Below are 19,019 nucleotides of genomic sequence, written 5' to 3' on the forward strand. Positions count from 1 at the left end.
AAAGGTTTAAAACAAAGTTTCGCTAGTGGAGGTGATTTGAGATGCAGGGGTAAGCTGTGGTGGTAGAGTTGCCCCCATTTGGTCCCTCCTATAAATCTCTGTGGGGTGTGACTCTCCACCACGGACTCTGTCAGCTGCTGTGACAAGGAAAGATGCTGAAAGCCAGCTCCCATCCCCCTTGATGATGCAAATACAGATTCTGTGGGCAAGGAGGGCAAACCAGAGAGGGGAGACCTGCCCCTCCCTTATCACCTGTGACTATTCTCCTTGGTATTGACAAAATAGGTGTCATCGTCTTAGGTCCTGGAAGTATTATCCATAAGGATAAACTCCCAAAAGAAAATACAAAAGGGCCATCACTGTCAGCTTTTGAGAAGTTGTCATTTTCCCATACATTTCTGTGGGGAATATCTTCAGTACTGTGTTTCCTCTCAACACAGCAGTTCCTTGGGAATCGATTTTCCACAGTCACTGAACACTAAGCCTGTGTGGGCCGTCTGGAGCCCCTCAGTGCCTCCCTGTCCAGGCAGCCCAGCACTTGCTGGACCTCCTGTAGAGAACAGCTGTTGGGGGAAGAACAGTTTACCCAAGTGTCTGCAGGTGCTCAGCCCTGGAAGGCACTCAGCAGCACTCAGAGCTAGTCCAGCTTGAGCTTAGTGCCCCATTTGCCCAGCAGGCAAGCACCCCTGGCAAGACAGGTCAATCATTTACTGGGTGGGTGGGAGCCCTGTGTAAACAGAGTGGTCGCTGAATAGACACATGCTTAGTTGTGCTCCTCCCTTTGTGTTCCCCTTCCCTCCCACCCTCTCGGCCCTCCTCTTGGCCTGTGCACCCTGCCTCACAAAAAGCCAAGCTGAATCGTCAGCACAAACTATTTACTTCAGGAGAGAATATGGAGCTCCAGCGTCTGGGGGGAAGCTAGGTGGGCTTAAGTCCCTTCAGGATGTTCTTAGACAAGAGCAACTTTAGATAAGCTTTCATTCTGTGACATTCAAAATCTGCCTGTGCAAAAATTTTCAAACAAAAGTTGATCTCACCAGATTCTCCCCCCAATGGCACGTGTTGTAGAATTATGAGAAGCTGTTGTCATCTTTTCCCCCCTAAATCTCCCCTTCCCCCAGCTCATTGAGTTGTAGGTTGAGTTTCACTATACTGGCCCTCTGTTCCAAATTTTGGCCTCTGACTGTAAGCTGAAACTTCGCCTCCCTTTCTAAATTTGATTACAGCTGAATATCTCTGCTTCTAATTATGATCTTAAGTACAGAGGAGGTCCACTTTCTAAACTGCAAAACCTGTAGAATTCTATAACTATGGTTAAGTGTGGTATTTATATTTGAATCATTTTTGTCACTGCCCTTCCCAAATGTTCAACAACAGACTTTTGACATTTGTAAAGTGTCATGCTACATAAATGCATTTGTGACTTGCAGTACAAATTATACTTTTGCAGTGACAGCTTTTCATTCCAATGAGGCCTCCCCATGAGGACCCTCTACCTTCACTCAAAAGAAGGTCTGGCCTTGGAGTTAGACAGAGCTGGGTTTGTCTTGGCTTCACTGATTTTTAAATTTACCTTTAGAAGAGTGATTCTCTCATCTGGAAAGCAGACCTAATGGTATCTGCCTCATAGGGTTGTTACAAGTATTAAGTAAGATAACATAAAGCAAGTCCTCAGCACAGCCCCTGGCATATTAAGTACTTAATAAGTGCTAACCTTTATTTACGCTGTGCTTCTCAAGCACCTGGTGAATGACTCAATCACACACAGATGGCTGGGCCCCTCTCCCAGAGATTCCAATTCTGTAGGTCTGGGTGAGGTCCATGAATTTGCATTCCTAATAAGTTTCCAGGTGATGCTGAAGCTGCTTGTCCACACACCATACTTTAAATAGCATTGATTTAAAAAATTGTCCAGCTTTTTCATACATATTCTTGTTATTTTCGTGTCATCAAAAGACTTGTGAGTAGTATGTGCTGGATGCTGTGCAAGTAATTTTAAAAGGAGTTTAAAATACAAAGCAGATACTTAGATAAAAGCCATCAGCTATAAAATAGAATAAATCTTCAAGAACATTAAGTACTTACATCATATACCCACAAGAAGAAATGCATTTTGGGATTGGTGAGGAAGTTAGTAATAGTATGCATGTTGTAAGTTTTTTTAAAAAACTTATCTTTTTAGGTATTTAAAACCTCTAGAACCAGGCCCTTTTTGTCAACCTTTCTTAAAGAAGTGATTCAGACTGGGAGAGAGAAAAACCTAATGCTGCTTTTTCAATACCCTATTTCAGGAAGCAAGTTATTTCAAACTTACAAAAGCCAATATCTAAAGGAAATCAAAAACTAAAATACATTTGAGCCAAGTGAGTGCTTTAAGCATTATATAAGCTCCACCTTAAATTGTGATGAAGCACTTAAAAATTGAAAAACAGAGAAAACTTCTGAAAACATTTGTCTCATGTCTAATTCTATAGTGAACATCAATACTGTTTGCTTAGCAGTAGATAATTCTGAAATTAAGATTTATTTGCAAATTTAGAAATAACTCGGTAACACATATAACTGTCAGTATTTGTGTCTTATTAAATAATTGCCATAACATCACAGAAAAATGTTGTAGCCTTGACAGATTGACCAGACTTTTTAAGTTCCTTAAGGCTCTTAAGAAAGGGGACCAAAAAGCTTATAGTAATTACTAGTATATGATTTATTTCCTGAGTTACTTCCTCAAAAAGATGTACTACCAGGCCTCATCCAAAGTAATTTATTTGAAAATTGCTCACAGGGATAAGGTTGTGGGGCACCATTTTAATAATTGGGTGCATAATTTCTGCCACCGCATGCATGTAGCATTTCACTGAGCACATGGTTGTGAAGTCAGCTTTGACAGAGCAAGGTTTCCCTGCAAAGGGAGATGTGGATAAGGGCATGGAGTTCATCTGGCCCTGCTTTACTGGCATTTTATCCACACCGATAACACTGGCGTGTGTCTGGTTTCTCCGCTGTTGGCAGAAATGTTCCAACTGAGCGTTGGACTTGGTAGTTGCTATACGGAGACCACACAATTAGAATCTCCTTAGCAGGTGTCCAGTGTGACACTGGATTGTCTTGAGCAAGCATGTTCTTTGCAACACAAATCTAATCTTCCGGCGATGTTGCTTTTTGTTATGTGCAGGCGACGCAGTGTTTTTAAACAGTACAGTGCTAAAAATAAGGAATAGCTTGTGGTGAATCAGAATTAAAATAAAAGACAGGGTAAAATTAGAAATCTGAATGCCCAGCTAGTTGAAACAACAATCAGCATCTGTTTCTCTCCGCCTCAACTCTTTTAGCAAAATGTAATGATTGAGCTTGGCTGCATTTTAATTCCTCTCCTCCACTTGTGCGTTCCCATGGAAGTAATGATCCTTCAGCTCTGCATACAGTGAAGAGACCAGGGGTAACTGGTTATCCAGATAGACAAAGCCCGTTTATATTCAAGCTTTGAAACACTTGTCTGAATGCTGATTTATGAGTATTTCTTCTTGGCACCCAGTTTCTATTTAATGTTTGTTTCCAGTGTGATTTAAAAGTGATCGGTAGCAGTGGACTGATTTTGAAAAGTGGACAGGAAAGGGTGGAAGGGAAGAAACATAGGGACTGCTAATCCAGCAGTCAAATAATTGACCCATGGGTAATTAAAAGTTGGCCGGGGTCGTGGAAACAAGACTGGCCCTCAAGTGATGGCAGACTCAAGTCTCCTTTGTAGTTTTTGGACACGAGGCAAGGAGCCAAATGTTCTGTCTAAACTGTTTGGGAATTGCTTTTAAGCTCAGCACTCTTAGAAAGGTATTATGTGACAAGTTACTGCTTCAGTGCCCTCAAATGGCACAGTGGCCTCCACGAATTAGAGCCTAAATTGGACTCGCGGGCTCAGAAGTGGTTCTAGAATGGTTTTCTGCCTCCATCCATTTCTGTGTCAACGTTTCTTTCAGTCACATGTCTCTGGCAGGAAGGGCAATGTGAAAAATTTCCTCTTCCCCCACCTCCGTGTTTCCCTTTTACCCAACATACATCCTTTTTGGGTTTAACATGAAGAACTCTGTGTATGTAAGTCAATTACATAATGACACAGCAATTTCTTCCTGGCCAAGTCCAGTTTCGAGCCATGAACTTGTGAAATGAGCTCTGTTATACAAGTGCAGGAATTGTAGGGTCTCCATAAAATGTACCCCGCTTACTCTATTGAAGATTAATTGCATGTGGGTGTGGAAACAGTCATATAAGAGCCACTAATTCCATCCCTGTTATCAAGAGGGAAAGCTGCCAGATCCAGTGAAGTCCTCATTGAAATCCCACACCCCTCTGTTCAGAGCTAAACTTTACAGCTAACACACAGTTATTCTTTAAATAGAAAAAGGGCTTTGTGGCCACGTGAGGTTTGAACATCACTGCCGATCATTAACCCATTACGGAGATTACCACAACATACTTGAATTTCTCAAAGATCTAAGATGTTCTCCAGTAAGGAGATCTGTTCAACTTTAACCCAGCCTTTCCCAAATTTTCTGACATGGGACATTTTGAGAATGTTGCTAAATTATTTTTATGTTTCTTCTTTCAAGGTCTCAGGAACATGTAGCCAGTGATACTCCTGTTCATTGTTTTCCTCTGGGAACACGGCTGAGTGCTGGTGACTTCCCTACCCCTGCCATAGCTGTGTCACCCGGCCTTTCCGCTTTAGGATCCAGCCAGCATTGTACTGGCAGCCTCAAGCACACTGACAGTACATGTTTTCAAAAATCAGAACTCCAATACATCAAGTTATAAGGACATTAAATTAGGTATTTTGTGTGTGTACAAGGGCACATTTTACCCCAATGGGGAGATCTACACAGAAGGTTAAATTATAAACACCAGTTTGTGCAGTGAACGTGAAAATGCCGTCAACATCCACTGGCCACGACCTCTGCATCTGTTCCCACCGAAGGACCGATTCATCCCAGTGGCTGCACGTGGTCGCTCCTAAAATAACACTAGACATATTCGTCCCTCTCTGTTTGCCTCTCTGGCTCTTAAATTATTTTTCTTATTTCATTATTTTTTGATAAAAATAACCAATGCACATAATTTTAAAAAGAAAAGTTCTTTTAAAAATCTGCCACTTTGCCCTTTTAGTTTCCAGCTCGTCCCATCTCTCCAGGAGTTGTTTGGCTGTATCTTCAGGTGGTCAGATGTATGTTATATGCCTACATAAATAATAGGCTGGTTTCTTCAAGTGCTGGTTTTATCCATTATTGATATATCTAATCTTGATGGGATTCCATTTCCTTATTTTCCTCATATTTTGTATCCAGGGAATTTATATCACAGGAAACAGAAATAATTCTAGCTATTTTAGGTAGGTGGAGATTTCATGTAGGGAATTAAAAATGTAGAAAAATCATTGAAAGGGCCAGAAGAGTTTGAGGCATGACTCCCTGAACTGGACATGATCAGTGGTCAGTCTTTATACTGAGGTGTAATTTGCATATGATACAATTCAGTGTTTAAAAATATTTTATTGTTCCGTTATAGTTGCCCCAATTTTTTCCCCTTTTCCCCCCTCTGCCCAACCCACCCCCCACTCCCACAGTCAGTCCCCATCCTGTTGTCCATGTCTGTGGGTCATTCATACATGTTCCTTGACTAGTCCCTTCCCCTTCTTTTTAATGCAACCAGTTCACTAAGTTTTAACATATCTGTATGGTTGTGTAACTATACACCATTATTTTCAAGATATGAAATAGTCCCATCACCCCTAAAACTTCCACCACAGCCTTCCCAGTTCCTGACAACCACTGATCTGTTTCTGTTTCTCTTACCTTTTCTAGATTGTAGTTTTTTGTGTCTGACTTCCTTCACTCCCCTAGTGCTTTTGAAATTCATTCATGGTATTACAAGTTCATTACAGGGTGGTATTTCAATATGCATGTACCATAATGTACCCATTCACCCACTAAAGGACATTTGAGTTGTTAAACAGTTTTGACCGTCATGAATAGAGCTGCTCTGAACATTCATGTGGTGTCCTTCGCATGGACACATCTCTTCACGTCTCTTGGATAAATATCTAGAAGGGGGATTGTTGAGTTGTGTGGTGAGAACCCTCAGGCTGTTTTTAGAGCGGCGGTACCATTCTGCATTCCCGTGAGCAGTGTATGGAGTTCCAGGTGCACCACATCTTCAACGTGTGGGACAATCTGTCTCATGGGTGAAGTCTTAACCTAGTTTCCCTGATTCCCCAATGCTTGTGCCTTCTAGATTTGCTAGTGCATGGCCTGCCCCAAGCCTGGTTCCCTGTAGGAGAACAATGAGTGATACAAGTTTGGATCTACTAATCAGTGATGTCCCGGATGAGTACATCCTCCAGTGTTGAACTGGACATGCGGATAGATTTGAAAAGATTATTGATCGTGGTCTTGACACTCACTGGGTTTTAAATAGCAGATAAGATGATGTTTTTATGGTTCTCTCTCAGGCTTTTTGATCACTCCATGGAAGGATTCAAAAACTGGGAGTTCATGACCATCCATTGCTGGGGAGAGCTAGCCGCCGGTGACTGGATCCTTGAAGTCTATGACACTCCCTCTCAGCTGAGGAACTTCAAGACTCCAGGTGAGCACTTCCTTTCTATAATTTGGTTAGCTGTGTGGAAAAAATTGAGTATCTTTTAGCCAAGGAGTGTTTCACACTCATATGTTAACATCATTCTTTCTCATGTGAACCTGTGGTTTGAGTTGCTTGCATATATTCCAGTTCTCAAGATGATTTCAGAGGTAATCATTCAAAGATAAGAAATAAAGAATAAATATTTAGATAAGTGCAGGATAAAAGATGACTGCTATTGATTGATGTTCCAAAATGTAGGATCCACATCTCTAACCAACTTCCCTTACTTTCTCTGTCCATGAACAAGCCAGCCTTGTCCACCGGCAACGGGTTAAATTGCCTGGTCGTAAGAGGAGACATGTTTCCTCAGTTATCTTTTTTTCTGAGTTTATTCTGCATTCAAATTTCAGTGCAGGTCTGTGCCAGCGACACTGTTTACCACTAAAGAAAATGAATGATGGTATTCTGCCCAACATGAACCCAGAACTAAGAAAAAAGAAAACTTTCTTGATATGTTAAAAAAAAGGAAATTAGATGTTAACAAAGGTCCTTTCAGGTGGTCTCAGAACCTTGTTGCTGCATGTGTCCTGTTTCCCTCTTCACGGAAGCTTATTTCTAACCTCAAGCGGGGAGTCGGGGCATACAAATGCAGCATCGGGTATGGGACCTAACAATTTTTCCAGGCAGCCTGTATTGCATGTGATAGAACCCTGTGGAGTAGAGTACTGTGCTCAGTACAGATGATCTGTTTAATAACTAACCCGGCTTCCCACCCAGCTGTGGGCACATGTTTGATTGTCTGAAAAATTCATGCTTCTCAATGCTCTGTCCAACCCACCTGCAGAAGGATCAGGCCTCAGAGCGATGTTAGGACTGACATCCAATTCTAGCCCTTTCCTGATGCCAGAATAAATGAACCAAGACATTCTGTGATTAACTGTAAGGGTGTGTACCGTTCAGGTGCAGTGGGCTATGCAAGGAGGAGGACATACACGGAACACAGGTGAACACATGCATCCATCCACCAGACTTTTGTCTACCAGTCAGTTTACTCATTCTGAGAGATCCGTTTTTTTTTAATCATCACCCAAGGATATGTTTATTGATTTTTTTATTTGAGAGAGAGAGAAAGACAAACATCTATGTGAGAGAGAAACACTGATCAGTAGCCTCCAGTACGCGCCCTGGCAAGGGGTCAAACCCACAACCTAGGTATGTGCCTTGACCAGGGATCGAACCTCCAACCTTTTGGTGTATGGGACGGTGCTCCAACCAACTGAGCCACCCCACCAGGGCAAGATCCATTTTTGGTCTCATTGTTTGGCCACCTCTTTTCCCTAATTCTGTGCTGTAGGTCATCTGTGCTCCCACCGTGGTCCCACAATCAGAGAGGTCGAAACCAGCATGGTGGCAAGGTCACAGTTAACAGCATAAGAGTTTTGTGGAAGAGCGTCTGGGTGGAGCCCATCCCCAGCATGCAGCCTGAATAATGGTTGCCAAGGTTTTCTCCAGATATCAGACATTTGTGAACAAGGCAGGGCTGACAGAAAACATTCAGATAAGCTATGTCCTGGTTGCTAGATACTTTCACTTGTTCATCCCATACTTAGTTTCCAGGACCTGGCCCTCTCCTCTCCTGTTCCGAGGCCGTGGTCTTTGCCCTTGCTGTGGAGATAGATGCACGGGGTCATCTTGGGGCAATGGCAGCGTGGTGACTGGGCTGTGCTGCCCTAACCAAAGGGCTGCTCCTAGTTGATCTGTCAGCAGGTGTCACTACTGGGCTTCTATGTGACCACAGATCCCAGAGAAATAAACACTGTCACAATGTGGCAGTTGTGTACCAAGGGGGATTGGGTGGTGCAGCCCAGGGTATGGACATGAGGGGTGCGCTTTCTGTTGAGAATTTAGGACAGTTATAAAACTAACTAAAAGTGACTCTGCTCTTTATTCTAACCAAGAACCAGCAATTCTACAGAATGTCAGTGATAAAAAGGTCCCCCCTGCAAGAGCAGGCTGCTCTGGGGACACACTCCCGATTGACCTGACACCTCTGCGCAAGGGTCAGAGGCTATGAATATAAATCTCTCTGCCTCAAGGAGTTCAGACTCTATCCAATTTTCTCTGACGCCCTGTGTTGAAAGCCCTCTGCAGTAGCCCGGAACACCTAGATTATCAGTCCCACAGCATGGGCCTCTCCTTATACCATTTAAATGTTCATGTTTAACCCCAGTCACCAGCAATCATTTTAAAGATTTTCTTTTATGCCAGAGAGAGATGCTCTAGTGCTATGACTGGCCTGGGGTGAGGAGGCTTTAATAGAAACACATGATCTCTGGGTATTCTTCCTTCAACCAGCCTTTTGGTTCAGGATTAGTCACAACTTTGAAAAGGGACTTGAGCTTTTTGAGTGTGCGTATAGGTGAATGAACATACATTTCTATCATTTCTGTGGTGTCCAGTACTATGGAAGGGTTCTCTCTCTCATTAATGGGCAACTTCTTATTAAGCTACTAGATACTCAGTTAGAGATAGAGAATTTTCTATCCCAATTAAATGGTAAAATCATTCCCATGTATAGTGAATGGTTCCTGGCTCCAAACTGAATTTATAATTGTTTATTATTTCTTCCCATTTGTATATTATTAAAATGCAAATTAAAGATTTTTGGAGCAGAATTTTGTTTTGTTGCACAAGAGTTTTGTTTAAGAGCATCTGGGTCGAGCCCATTTCCAGTGTGCATATTAAACCTATCTCGGGTTTTCCATCTTGGGCAGATTGCATTTAGGTTAGCAAATAGAATGGATTTTTCTCATTCTGTATTTACATAGCTATTTATTAACATGAAGTTGCAGTACCAATTTCAAGATCTCCTATAGAATTTAGCAAATGGAAAAAGTGGTAAGGCTGGTCAAGACGGCAGCATAAGCAGACATGGCTTGCCTCTTCGCACAACCACATCAAAATTACATCTAACATATAGAACAGCCGTCACTCAGAACTGTCAGAAATTGAGTTGAATTGGAGTCTGACCACTACAGAATTAAAGAAACATCCAGACTGGCAAGAGAAGCACAGAGGCAGAACCAGCTGGTCCCACACCCACACGTGGGAAATAAAATTCAGGAGGGATATCTCAGGAGTGAGGAGTCCCAGCCCCACACCAGGCCCCCCAGCCCAAGGTTTCAGTGACAGGAAGATAAGTCCCCCCAACTTCTGGCTGCAAAAACCAGTGGGAATTGAGTCCGTGGAAAAAACTTCTGGAGCCCCAAGCAATTCCTCTTAACACAAAGACTCACCTGCTCAGACTGACTCCCTCTGAACTCCAGCACTCGGGTAGCAGCCTGAAAGGCACTAGTGATATACAGGGAGGAATTGAAGTGGCTGGCATCTAGGCAAACAGTGGCCACTGTCCCTTTTCTAAAACTTCGCCCCACAAAGTACATAAGCTAGTGCCATATCTGAGACTCCACCAGACTGGCTAATACTGTTTGACCTTGGAGATCCCCAGAAACTCTGCCCCACCCAACTTAGGGGCCCACCCAAGCTGCTTTTCCATATAAATGGTTGGTCTTGGCTCATGCTTCACTACTTCCTAAATCCTCTCAAACAAGCAATAGTTGGCCTCAGTGAGCCCCCGGGCCCAACACTAGCAGCAGCCAGACTAGATTCACAGCTTGGCTTCGAATCTCCAAGCTCAGCACAAGTAGCAGCCATCTCAGATTGCTTTACAGCTCATGCCAGGTGGCCCCGGGCAAAACACAGGTGGGGGCTGACCTTGGCCTCCACCACCCAGGAAACCCCCAGCCCGCACGTCCAGTAGACAGCTACAGACCACATCGGAGCACCACCTTGCCCCTGCACAGCTGATCCTCCACTGAGGTCAGAAGTTTGTGGTCAGTGGTCACAGCCAGTCCTTGCAGGCTACTGACCTGGGTAAATCCCTCCCATTGATCCGCCAACAGTAACCAAGGCTCAACTACAAGAGGAAGGTATACTGAGTCCACACAAAGGGCGCACCTTGAGTACCAGCTTGGGTGATAGGGGAGGCTGTGCCACTGGGCCCTACAGGACACCTACTATATTAGGCCACACTACCTAGACACAGGGTCAAAGCAGCTCTACCAAATATATACAAACACAGGGAGGCTGCCAAAATTAGGAGACAAATAAACATGGCCTAAATGAAAGAACAGATCACAACTCCAGAAAAAGAGCTTAACGAAATGGAGATATGCAATCTATCAGATGCAGAGTTCAAACCTCTGGTTATAAGGATGCTTAAGGAACTTAGTGAGGACCTCAGCAGCATAAAAAAGATGCAGTCAGAAATGAAGGATTCACTAATTGTAATAAAGAACAATTTACAGGGAAACAACAGTAGAGTGGATGAAACCGAGCGTCAAATCAATGATTTGGAACATAAGAAACCAAAAAACAACCAATCAAACAAGAAGGAGAAAAAAGAATCCAAAAATGAGAATAGTATAAGCAGCCTCTGGGACAACTTCAAGATGTCCAACATTTCCCTCATAGCTGTGCCAGAAGAAGAAGAGAAAGAACAAGAAATTGAAAATCTATTTGAAAAAATAGTGAAAGAAAACTTCCCTAATTTGGTGAAGGAAATAGACATGCAAGTCCAGGAAGCACAGAGTCCCAAACAAGATGGATGTAAAGAGGACCACTCCAAGACACATCATAATTAAAATGCCAAAGAGTAAAGATAAAGGATCTTAAAAGCAGCAAGAAAAAAGTAGTAAATTACCTACAAAGGTGTTCCCATAAGATTGTCAGCTGATTTCTCAAAGGAAACCTTGCAGGCTAGAAGAGACTGGCAAGAAATATTCAAAGTCATGGAAAGCATGAACCTACAGCCAAGATTGTTCTACCCAGCAAAGCTATCATTTATAATTGAAGGGCAGTTAAAGAGCTTCCCAAACAAGAAAAAACTAAAGTAGTTCATCATCATCAAACCATTATTATATGAATTTTTAAAGGGACTTGTTTAACAAAAAGATCAAAACTATGAACAATAAAATGGCAAAAATACATTCTATCAACAATTGAATCTAAAAAACAAACTAAGCAAACAAGAACAGAGACAGAATCATGGATATGGAGAGCATTTTGATGGTTGCCAGATGGGGAGGTATGGGGGAATGCCTGAAGGTGAGGGGATTAAGAAGTACAAATAGATAGTTACAGAAAGCCCTGGGGGTGTAAAGTACAGTATAGGAACTGGAGTAAGCAAAGAACTTATACACATGATCCTCAGACTTGAACAATGGTGAGGGGATTGCCTGAGGGAGTGAGGAGTGCTGGGGGGGGGGGGGAGGAAAATCAAGACAACTGTAATAGCATAATCAATAAAATATAAAGGAAAAACAGTGGTAGGGAAGACAAGAATGACAGCCCAGACATGGAAGTATTTGATGTAACTTGTGGCTGAAGTTTGAAGGAAATAAAATCACATAGTAAGTGAAAAAGAAAGAGATGGATTGCCCAGCAAGGGTATCCTTGGTGTACTTACAGAGCACTTCAGAAATGGCAGAAAAGGAAGTAATCAATTCTGAGGCATCGCTATTCAAAGCACTTACAAGGGTAAATTTTTAGATCTATAATAATTTAAAATGAAATGAGCCAGGTCTTAGGGTGACTGATGGACTGAATTTCCTGTGATGTCCTCGTGTTCCATGCCCCATGTGTACACTGGGGAGATGCTATCGGGAAAAGGGGTTCTCTTTTGCCTGGCTTCCTACAGGCAGTGAGATAAATCATCAGTTTTAGGCAGTCATTTCATTTTTACTTAATGCCTAGCACTTAGAATTCTGTGATCGAACGGCATCCAGATTATGAAAAGAATAGTTGCTAACAAATGAGTCCAAAGAAAAGCTGGCAGAGGGCAAACCACATGCACACCCATGTGCTGGCCCAGTGCAAATGTCGGAAAACTGCGCAGCACAAAATAACGTCTGTTCAATTGTAAACGTCAGGGTCCTAAACTCCTGGAAATGAACAGGAAGGCAGCATTATCGAATGGTTTCAAACACAGGATTTGGATTGAGAATGTATTTTTAATTGAGACATTATTGACATATAACCTATTCGTTTCAGAAGAACAACATAATGGTTCAAGATTTGTATAAATTGCGAAACAATCAACACAATCAGTCTAGTTAACATCCATCACCTCACAGTTAAAACATTTTTTTCATGTGATAAGAACTTTTAAAATGTATTCTTTTAGCAACTTCAGAATATGAAATACAGGATTATTAACTTAGTCACCATGGTATATGTTACACCTCCATGACTTACTGTACCTAGATGTTTGTGCCTTTCAACCCCCTTCACCAAGTTCACCCATACCCTAGTCCTCGCTTCTGGCAACCAGCAACCAGATCTCTGGGTCTGTGGGCATCTTATGTGTGTGTTGGTTTGGGTTATTTTTTTAAATTCCACATATAAGTGAGATAATTGGGTCTTTGTCTTTCTCTTGCTTATTTCTCTCAGCAGAATGCCCTCAAAGTCCATCCATGTTGTCACAAAGGGCAAGGTTTCCTTTTTGTGGCTGAGTAATATTCCACTGTGTGTGTGTGTGTGTGTGTGTGTGTGTGTGTGTCACAGCTTATTTATTCATGCATCAGTGGAAACAACTTAGGTTGCTTCCATGTCTTGGCTATTGTAAATAATGCTGCAATGAACATGAGGGTGTATGTATCTTTTTGGTTTAATATTTTAATTTTCTTTGGGTAAATACCCAAAAGTGGAATTGCTGGACCATATAGTAGTTCTATTTTTAATTTTTTGAGGAACCTCCACACTGTTTTCCATAGTGGTTGCACCAACTTACATTCCAACCAACAATGAACAAGGATTCCCTTTTTCTCCACATCTTCGCCAACACTTGTTAACTTCTTGTCTTTTTGCTAACAGTCATTCTAACGGGTGAGGTGATATCACATGGTGGTTTTGATTTGCATTTCACTGTTGATTAGTGACAACATATGGTAGAACAGAATTGTTGCTCATCTCTCTGCTGCCCTCCTTCTTTGAGTTAAGTGATTTGTCAGGTTAGAAGAGCCTTCAGGTAAAGACTCAATCACATTAAGAGTCATGTGGACCACTTCTGTGAAAATCACATCACTAGCTCTGCACACGGCTAACTGAGCTCTGAATAGGCCTTCCCAGGGATATTACATCAGTAAGTCAGTCCACTACAAAACCAGGACAAATGTGTCTCTCCAAACTAGGGTGGGGGAAGCCTGCCACTCTGCATCATTGGATGGACAATTATTTGTATATCATCTATATATCTATATCTACATGTATCTTCTATCTACCCACCTATCCGCCAATCTAATTTCTTCTGTAGCAAGACTCAGCAGCTTATTAACCGTGAGTACCATCACAGAAAACAAGCAGTACCTCCTTGTGCTGCTCTCTGAGAGCCACTGTGAGTGAAGGAAACAGAGGCTGGGAGATGGGCACACAGAATTGGTACTCCAAGGAGCCTGGGCAAGTTAGCTAACTCAGCAACAGGTTTTTTGTGTGTGTTTATTTTGTATCCTGCAACTTTACTGACTTTGTTGATTAGTTCTATAAGTCTTTTGGTGGAATCTGCAGGGTTTTGTATTCATGGGTGGGGAAAAGTAGGTTTACAGTTTGTACAGAAAACAATTAATTAAAAGTAATAATACCAGAATAAACTCTAGCCCTGTGTGGTATGGCTCAGTTTGTTGGAGTGTTGTCCTGTAAACCAGGTTGAGGGTTCAATTCCCCATCAAGGCACATGCCTAGATTGTGAGTTCATTTCCTGGTCAGGGCACGTACAGAAGGCAACCAATAGATGTTTCTGTCACACATCGATGTTTCTCTGTCACTCTCCTTCCCATCTCCTCTCTCTAAAATCAATAAGCATATCCTCTGGTGAGGATTAAAAAAAGAATAAACTCTGTGTTTCATGTACTCACAACTGTAAACTTATTTTTGCCCACCCCTGTGTATATCATATCATCTGCAAATAGTGACAGTTTTACTTCTTTTTGTATTGGATGTCTTTTATTTCTTTTCTTTTTTTTTTTTCCACTAACTGCTCTGGCTAGGACTTCCAATTCTATGTTGACTAGAATTTGCAAGTGTGGACATCCTCATTTTGTTCCTAATCTTAGAGGAAAAGCTTTTAGTTTTTTACCATTGAGTATAATGTTAGCTGTCATGGCCTTTATTGTGTTGAGGTCCTTTCCCTTGATATTTACTTTATTGCGAGTTTTCATCAAAAGTGGATGTTAAGTTTTGTCAACTGTTTTTTCTGTGTCTATTGAAGTAATCATGATTTTTATTCATCATTTTGCTAAGGTGGTAGGTGACACTAATTTGCAGATGTTAAAACATCCTGGCATCCCTGGAATCAATCCCACTTGATCATGATCATTTTAATACGTTGTTGAATTGGAATTACTAATAATTTTACAGAGGATTTTGCATCTCTGTCAGGAATATTGGCCTGTAATCTTCTTCTCTTGGTGCTGTCTTTGTCTGATTTTGGGATCAGGGTAATGCTGGCCTCATAAAATGAGCTTTGAGATGTTCCCTCCTTTCCTATTTTTGGGGAATTGTTTAAGGAGGAGAGGTATTAATTTTTCTTTAAATGTTTGATAGAATTCACCAGTGAAGCCATTTGGTGCTGGACTTTTGTTTGTTGGGAGATTTTTGATTGTTGATTCAATCTCACCACCAGTAACTGGTCAGTCAGAAATTCTATTTAATGATTCAATCTTGGCATGGTGTATGCTTCTAGGAATTTATCCATTCCTTTTGTTATCTAATTTGTTGGCATATACTTGTTCGTAGTAGTCTTTTGTGATCCTTTGCAAATTTTTTGGTATAACATCTCCTCTTTCTTATTTTACTTGATTTCTCTCTCATTTCTCCTTGGTGAGTCTAACGAAAGACTTGTCAGTTTTGTTTACAATCCTAGGGGACCTGTAAGTATAAGCCTTGCTGGCCACTGGAGCCAGGGGATCTGGAGGTGTCCCCTGGGTGGAAGCCACAAATACTGCAGTGCCAGACAAGAGTATAAGGTCCTTTCTTGAAAACACCAGTGAGCTTGAGAGAGGCAGAGGGAGGGCGCAAAAACGGTGCCTGCCGGCCTCCAACTTTGGAGATGATTTTGGGAGGCCTCTAGCTGCATGTTAAACTAGATGCCTGCCCCTCAGGCAGGTGCTTTACGATGAGAAAGCTTTCACAGAAAGTCTAGGTGCTTTTCCCTCGCTGCCTCTGTGGTCGGCCCTGGCGTGGGGGAGTTGGCTGGAACCCTTGAAGAAGTGCTTCTCAGTTTACTATAACCTTATGGGATTCGTGTACAGGAGCCCACTCACTTTCAAAGCCAGATGTTTTGTGGGGCTCATCTCTCAGGCACTGGTCTCAAAAGGTGAATGCCCAGTGTGGGTTTTAAACCTTTTGTTCCTCAGAGAGAAGCTTGGGGTTTTGAATTCCCTACAGATCTCGCTGCACCATGGGTGAGGTTTATGGTGAGATTGTGTCTCAGCCTCTCCTACCTATGTGGGTATGGGTTTTTTCTTGTTTGCCCAATGTTTAGGAACCACTTGGCTAGTTTTGAGGTTTCTTTCAGAGGAAATTATTCCACGTGTAGCTGTCATTTTGGTGTGTCTGGGGGGAGATGGGTCAGGATCTCTACTTCGCCATCTTAAACTGGAGCCCCAATGGGCTTTAGTGTCAGTCTGTCCTCTTACTGCCCTTGGCAAAGTGATCAACCTCTGTGCCTCAGCTTCCTCATCATTATTTATGTCAACTATATTGGGACTGCAGGTACCTACCTCCCAGTTGTTGTGAACAATGGGGTAAAACTTAAGCATCAATGAGATGGTGATGCGGATGATGAGAGCGGAATCAGGTGAGCCCTGAGGCTCACCACTGTCTTGCTGCGGCAGAGGCCGAGCACTGAGCCACACCTGTGTTCTCTGTGTTCTGCACGGTGAGGGGACAGTCCTAAAGGAAATCCTTTCTGCCAGCATGCTTCTGTGTTTTTAATGTTTTTTTAATCCACTTTTGCTTATGGTTGATTCTTCATTATGTGAATCTTATTAAGCTTAATGGCCTGGAATAGTTTGTTTGGGGTTTTTGTTTTTTTGGCATTAAAGACTTTAATTTGATATATCTGAGAAATAAATGAATAAGTAGGGACTAAACTAAAGCACAGTGTTGCTTGTGACCATACCATCCAAACGAGGTTAAACACTTGTATCACGGGTCGAGGCACCCTTGACCAGAAACTGTTGTGTCTCAGCTGTTCGTTTGGCAGGACGTTCTGCAGCATCGGAAGTGTCCTGCATCTGTGCTGTGCATTGCAGTGGCCATTCGCTGCATCTGGGCATTGAGCGCTTGAAATGTAGTGAGTGTGACTGAGAAACTGAATTTTTCAGTGTCAGTTCATTTAAATTTAAATAGCCATGGTATCTAGTAGCTGTCATTGAACAGCATGGGTCTGTAGGATAATATAGTCTTGAGAATGAATGACTGCTTCAGAAATGATGGAACAAAGTACCAATAGGTTGGGGTGGGTTTTTTTGTATTTTTATTGATAAATCAGATAATACCAAAGAATTTAATTCAAATAAGACTTTGATAACAAGAAAAACAAAGCTCCCTGTGAAATTCTGGGATTCTTTTAAATATCCATAATTCAAAATTCAGCCCAGTAATCTGAGGTGTGTTTGAATCCTAGTCTACCTATAAAGGCTCATTAAATCAAGGCCTCGCCTGTAGTTGGTGCTCAGTAAATGTGTAGTGTGGAAGTTAAACAGTAAATTCATCCAACAGAGGGAAATGTGTGTTTCTAGCCCTGTACCTAATGTAATGACCTATGTGACTCTGTTTCCCACAATTCTTCTACCAATGCTTCTTCTTAGGTGAAAAGAAATTAAGCAAATTATAAGGCTAACAAGCAAACATTTGGTCATGCCATGGTTTCACTATTGCTTCCCCAGGGAAACTGAAAGAATGGTCTTTGGTACTGTACGGCACCTCCGTGCAGCCCTACTCACCCACCAACGAGTTTCCTAAAGTGGAGCGTGTCCGCTACAGCCGAGTCGAAGACCCCACCGATGACTACGGCACAGAGGATTACCCAGGTGAGCTGGCTGCCAGCAGGGACACAGACTAGGGAAGGAACATCCATGCAGAGATAAACTTCTCCCCATATTCTGATGTATGTTCTTCCTCTTTCCTATCCCTCCATATATTTGTATATGTATATTCATATATTCAAATACCCATATTTTTCTTCAAGGCTAAATCACACTGTTTGTAGAGTCTTCATATCCTTTTTTTCCTTAAAATATTAAGAGCATATTTCCCTGTTCTCAAATATCCCAAGGACACATATTTAAAAGACAGCATAATTGTCTATCCTATGATTGTGCTGTAATTAATATTTAATCCAGGTTATGGATTAAATATTAGTTTATGGATTAAATATTAGTTTCCATAGAGTTTTACATGAGTTTAAACAAAATTTATCTGATTATCATTATTTATCAGTCTTTCTCGGTATCTTTAATTTTTTAGACTAGAGTTCTGTTTTGAGAACTACTGCATCAAAGGAATTAGCTCTAGGGGTTAGATAAGTTTTGTCACATTGCTTTCCAATCAAAGATGTACCACCTACACTGTCACCAGTTGTGAGTCTTTAATGCACTCGTTCCTGCCAGCCTTGAGTAGAAACAAAAAAGAATATTTACATATTTTTATAGCTTTGACTGCTAGTAAATACAAACTTTTTCTCTGTACAGCAGGTCCTCCAATACATTTCACTCATTATAGAGAATTGACGAGATGCTATAGGAACTTAACTCTTGTTTATATCAACTAGACTATGGGAAACCTGGTTTCCTAATACACCATGGTGCTGCAGTTCCAGAAACTAGTTCTGTGAATTAAGTACAACTGTCTTTTGCCCATTCTATTCAAAGTGGCAATTTTCTTAGCTCCTTATTAGAATTACATGCATGTTATTGTCTCTCATACTGTCTCATAAATGCTGAAAACATTTTCTTAGCACTTATTTCTGAAATTTGGTTTTAGTTTTGTGTTATGTTTTAACAGAAGAAAATTGGAGGGTAGGGTTTATATTTTCAGATAATAACATTTGTGATTTTAACAGAAGTTTTATCCTTTAAAATCAACTAAATATTCACATGCATTTTTTTTTGTAATCTTGATTTTTATATTCAGTCATTAATTCATCTAGAACTTTGGTTTATGATATAGTGTAAAATGAAGTTCTGTATTTTAAACAGACTAACATCATTGGCTGAGTTACTTTCCTTTTTTAATAGTTTAGGACCTTTCCTTTATATATCAATGTAGTT

The 19,019-nt window shown here is 41.4% G+C and overlaps 1 protein-coding gene across 4 annotated transcripts in view; it reads left to right on the forward strand.

Annotated features, from left to right (window-relative positions):
* The window catches only part of PCSK5 (proprotein convertase subtilisin/kexin type 5), a 419,139-nt gene that overhangs the window by 245,718 nt on the left and 154,402 nt on the right, over positions 1-19,019 (forward strand). For all 4 annotated transcript variants that reach the window (XM_045840308.1, XM_045840309.1, XM_045840310.1 and 1 more), the window contains exons 13-14: positions 6,500-6,636; positions 17,637-17,780. In XM_045840308.1, coding sequence (XP_045696264.1) covers positions 6,500-6,636; positions 17,637-17,780 — 281 coding nt within the window. The remainder of the gene's footprint in view (positions 1-6,499; positions 6,637-17,636; positions 17,781-19,019) is intronic.

This window comes from Phyllostomus hastatus, unplaced genomic scaffold (assembly GCF_019186645.2).
Source record: "Phyllostomus hastatus isolate PE091 unplaced genomic scaffold, TTU_PhHast_1.1 phas_contig_34, whole genome shotgun sequence".
Classification (NCBI taxonomy): domain Eukaryota; kingdom Metazoa; phylum Chordata; class Mammalia; order Chiroptera; family Phyllostomidae; genus Phyllostomus; species Phyllostomus hastatus.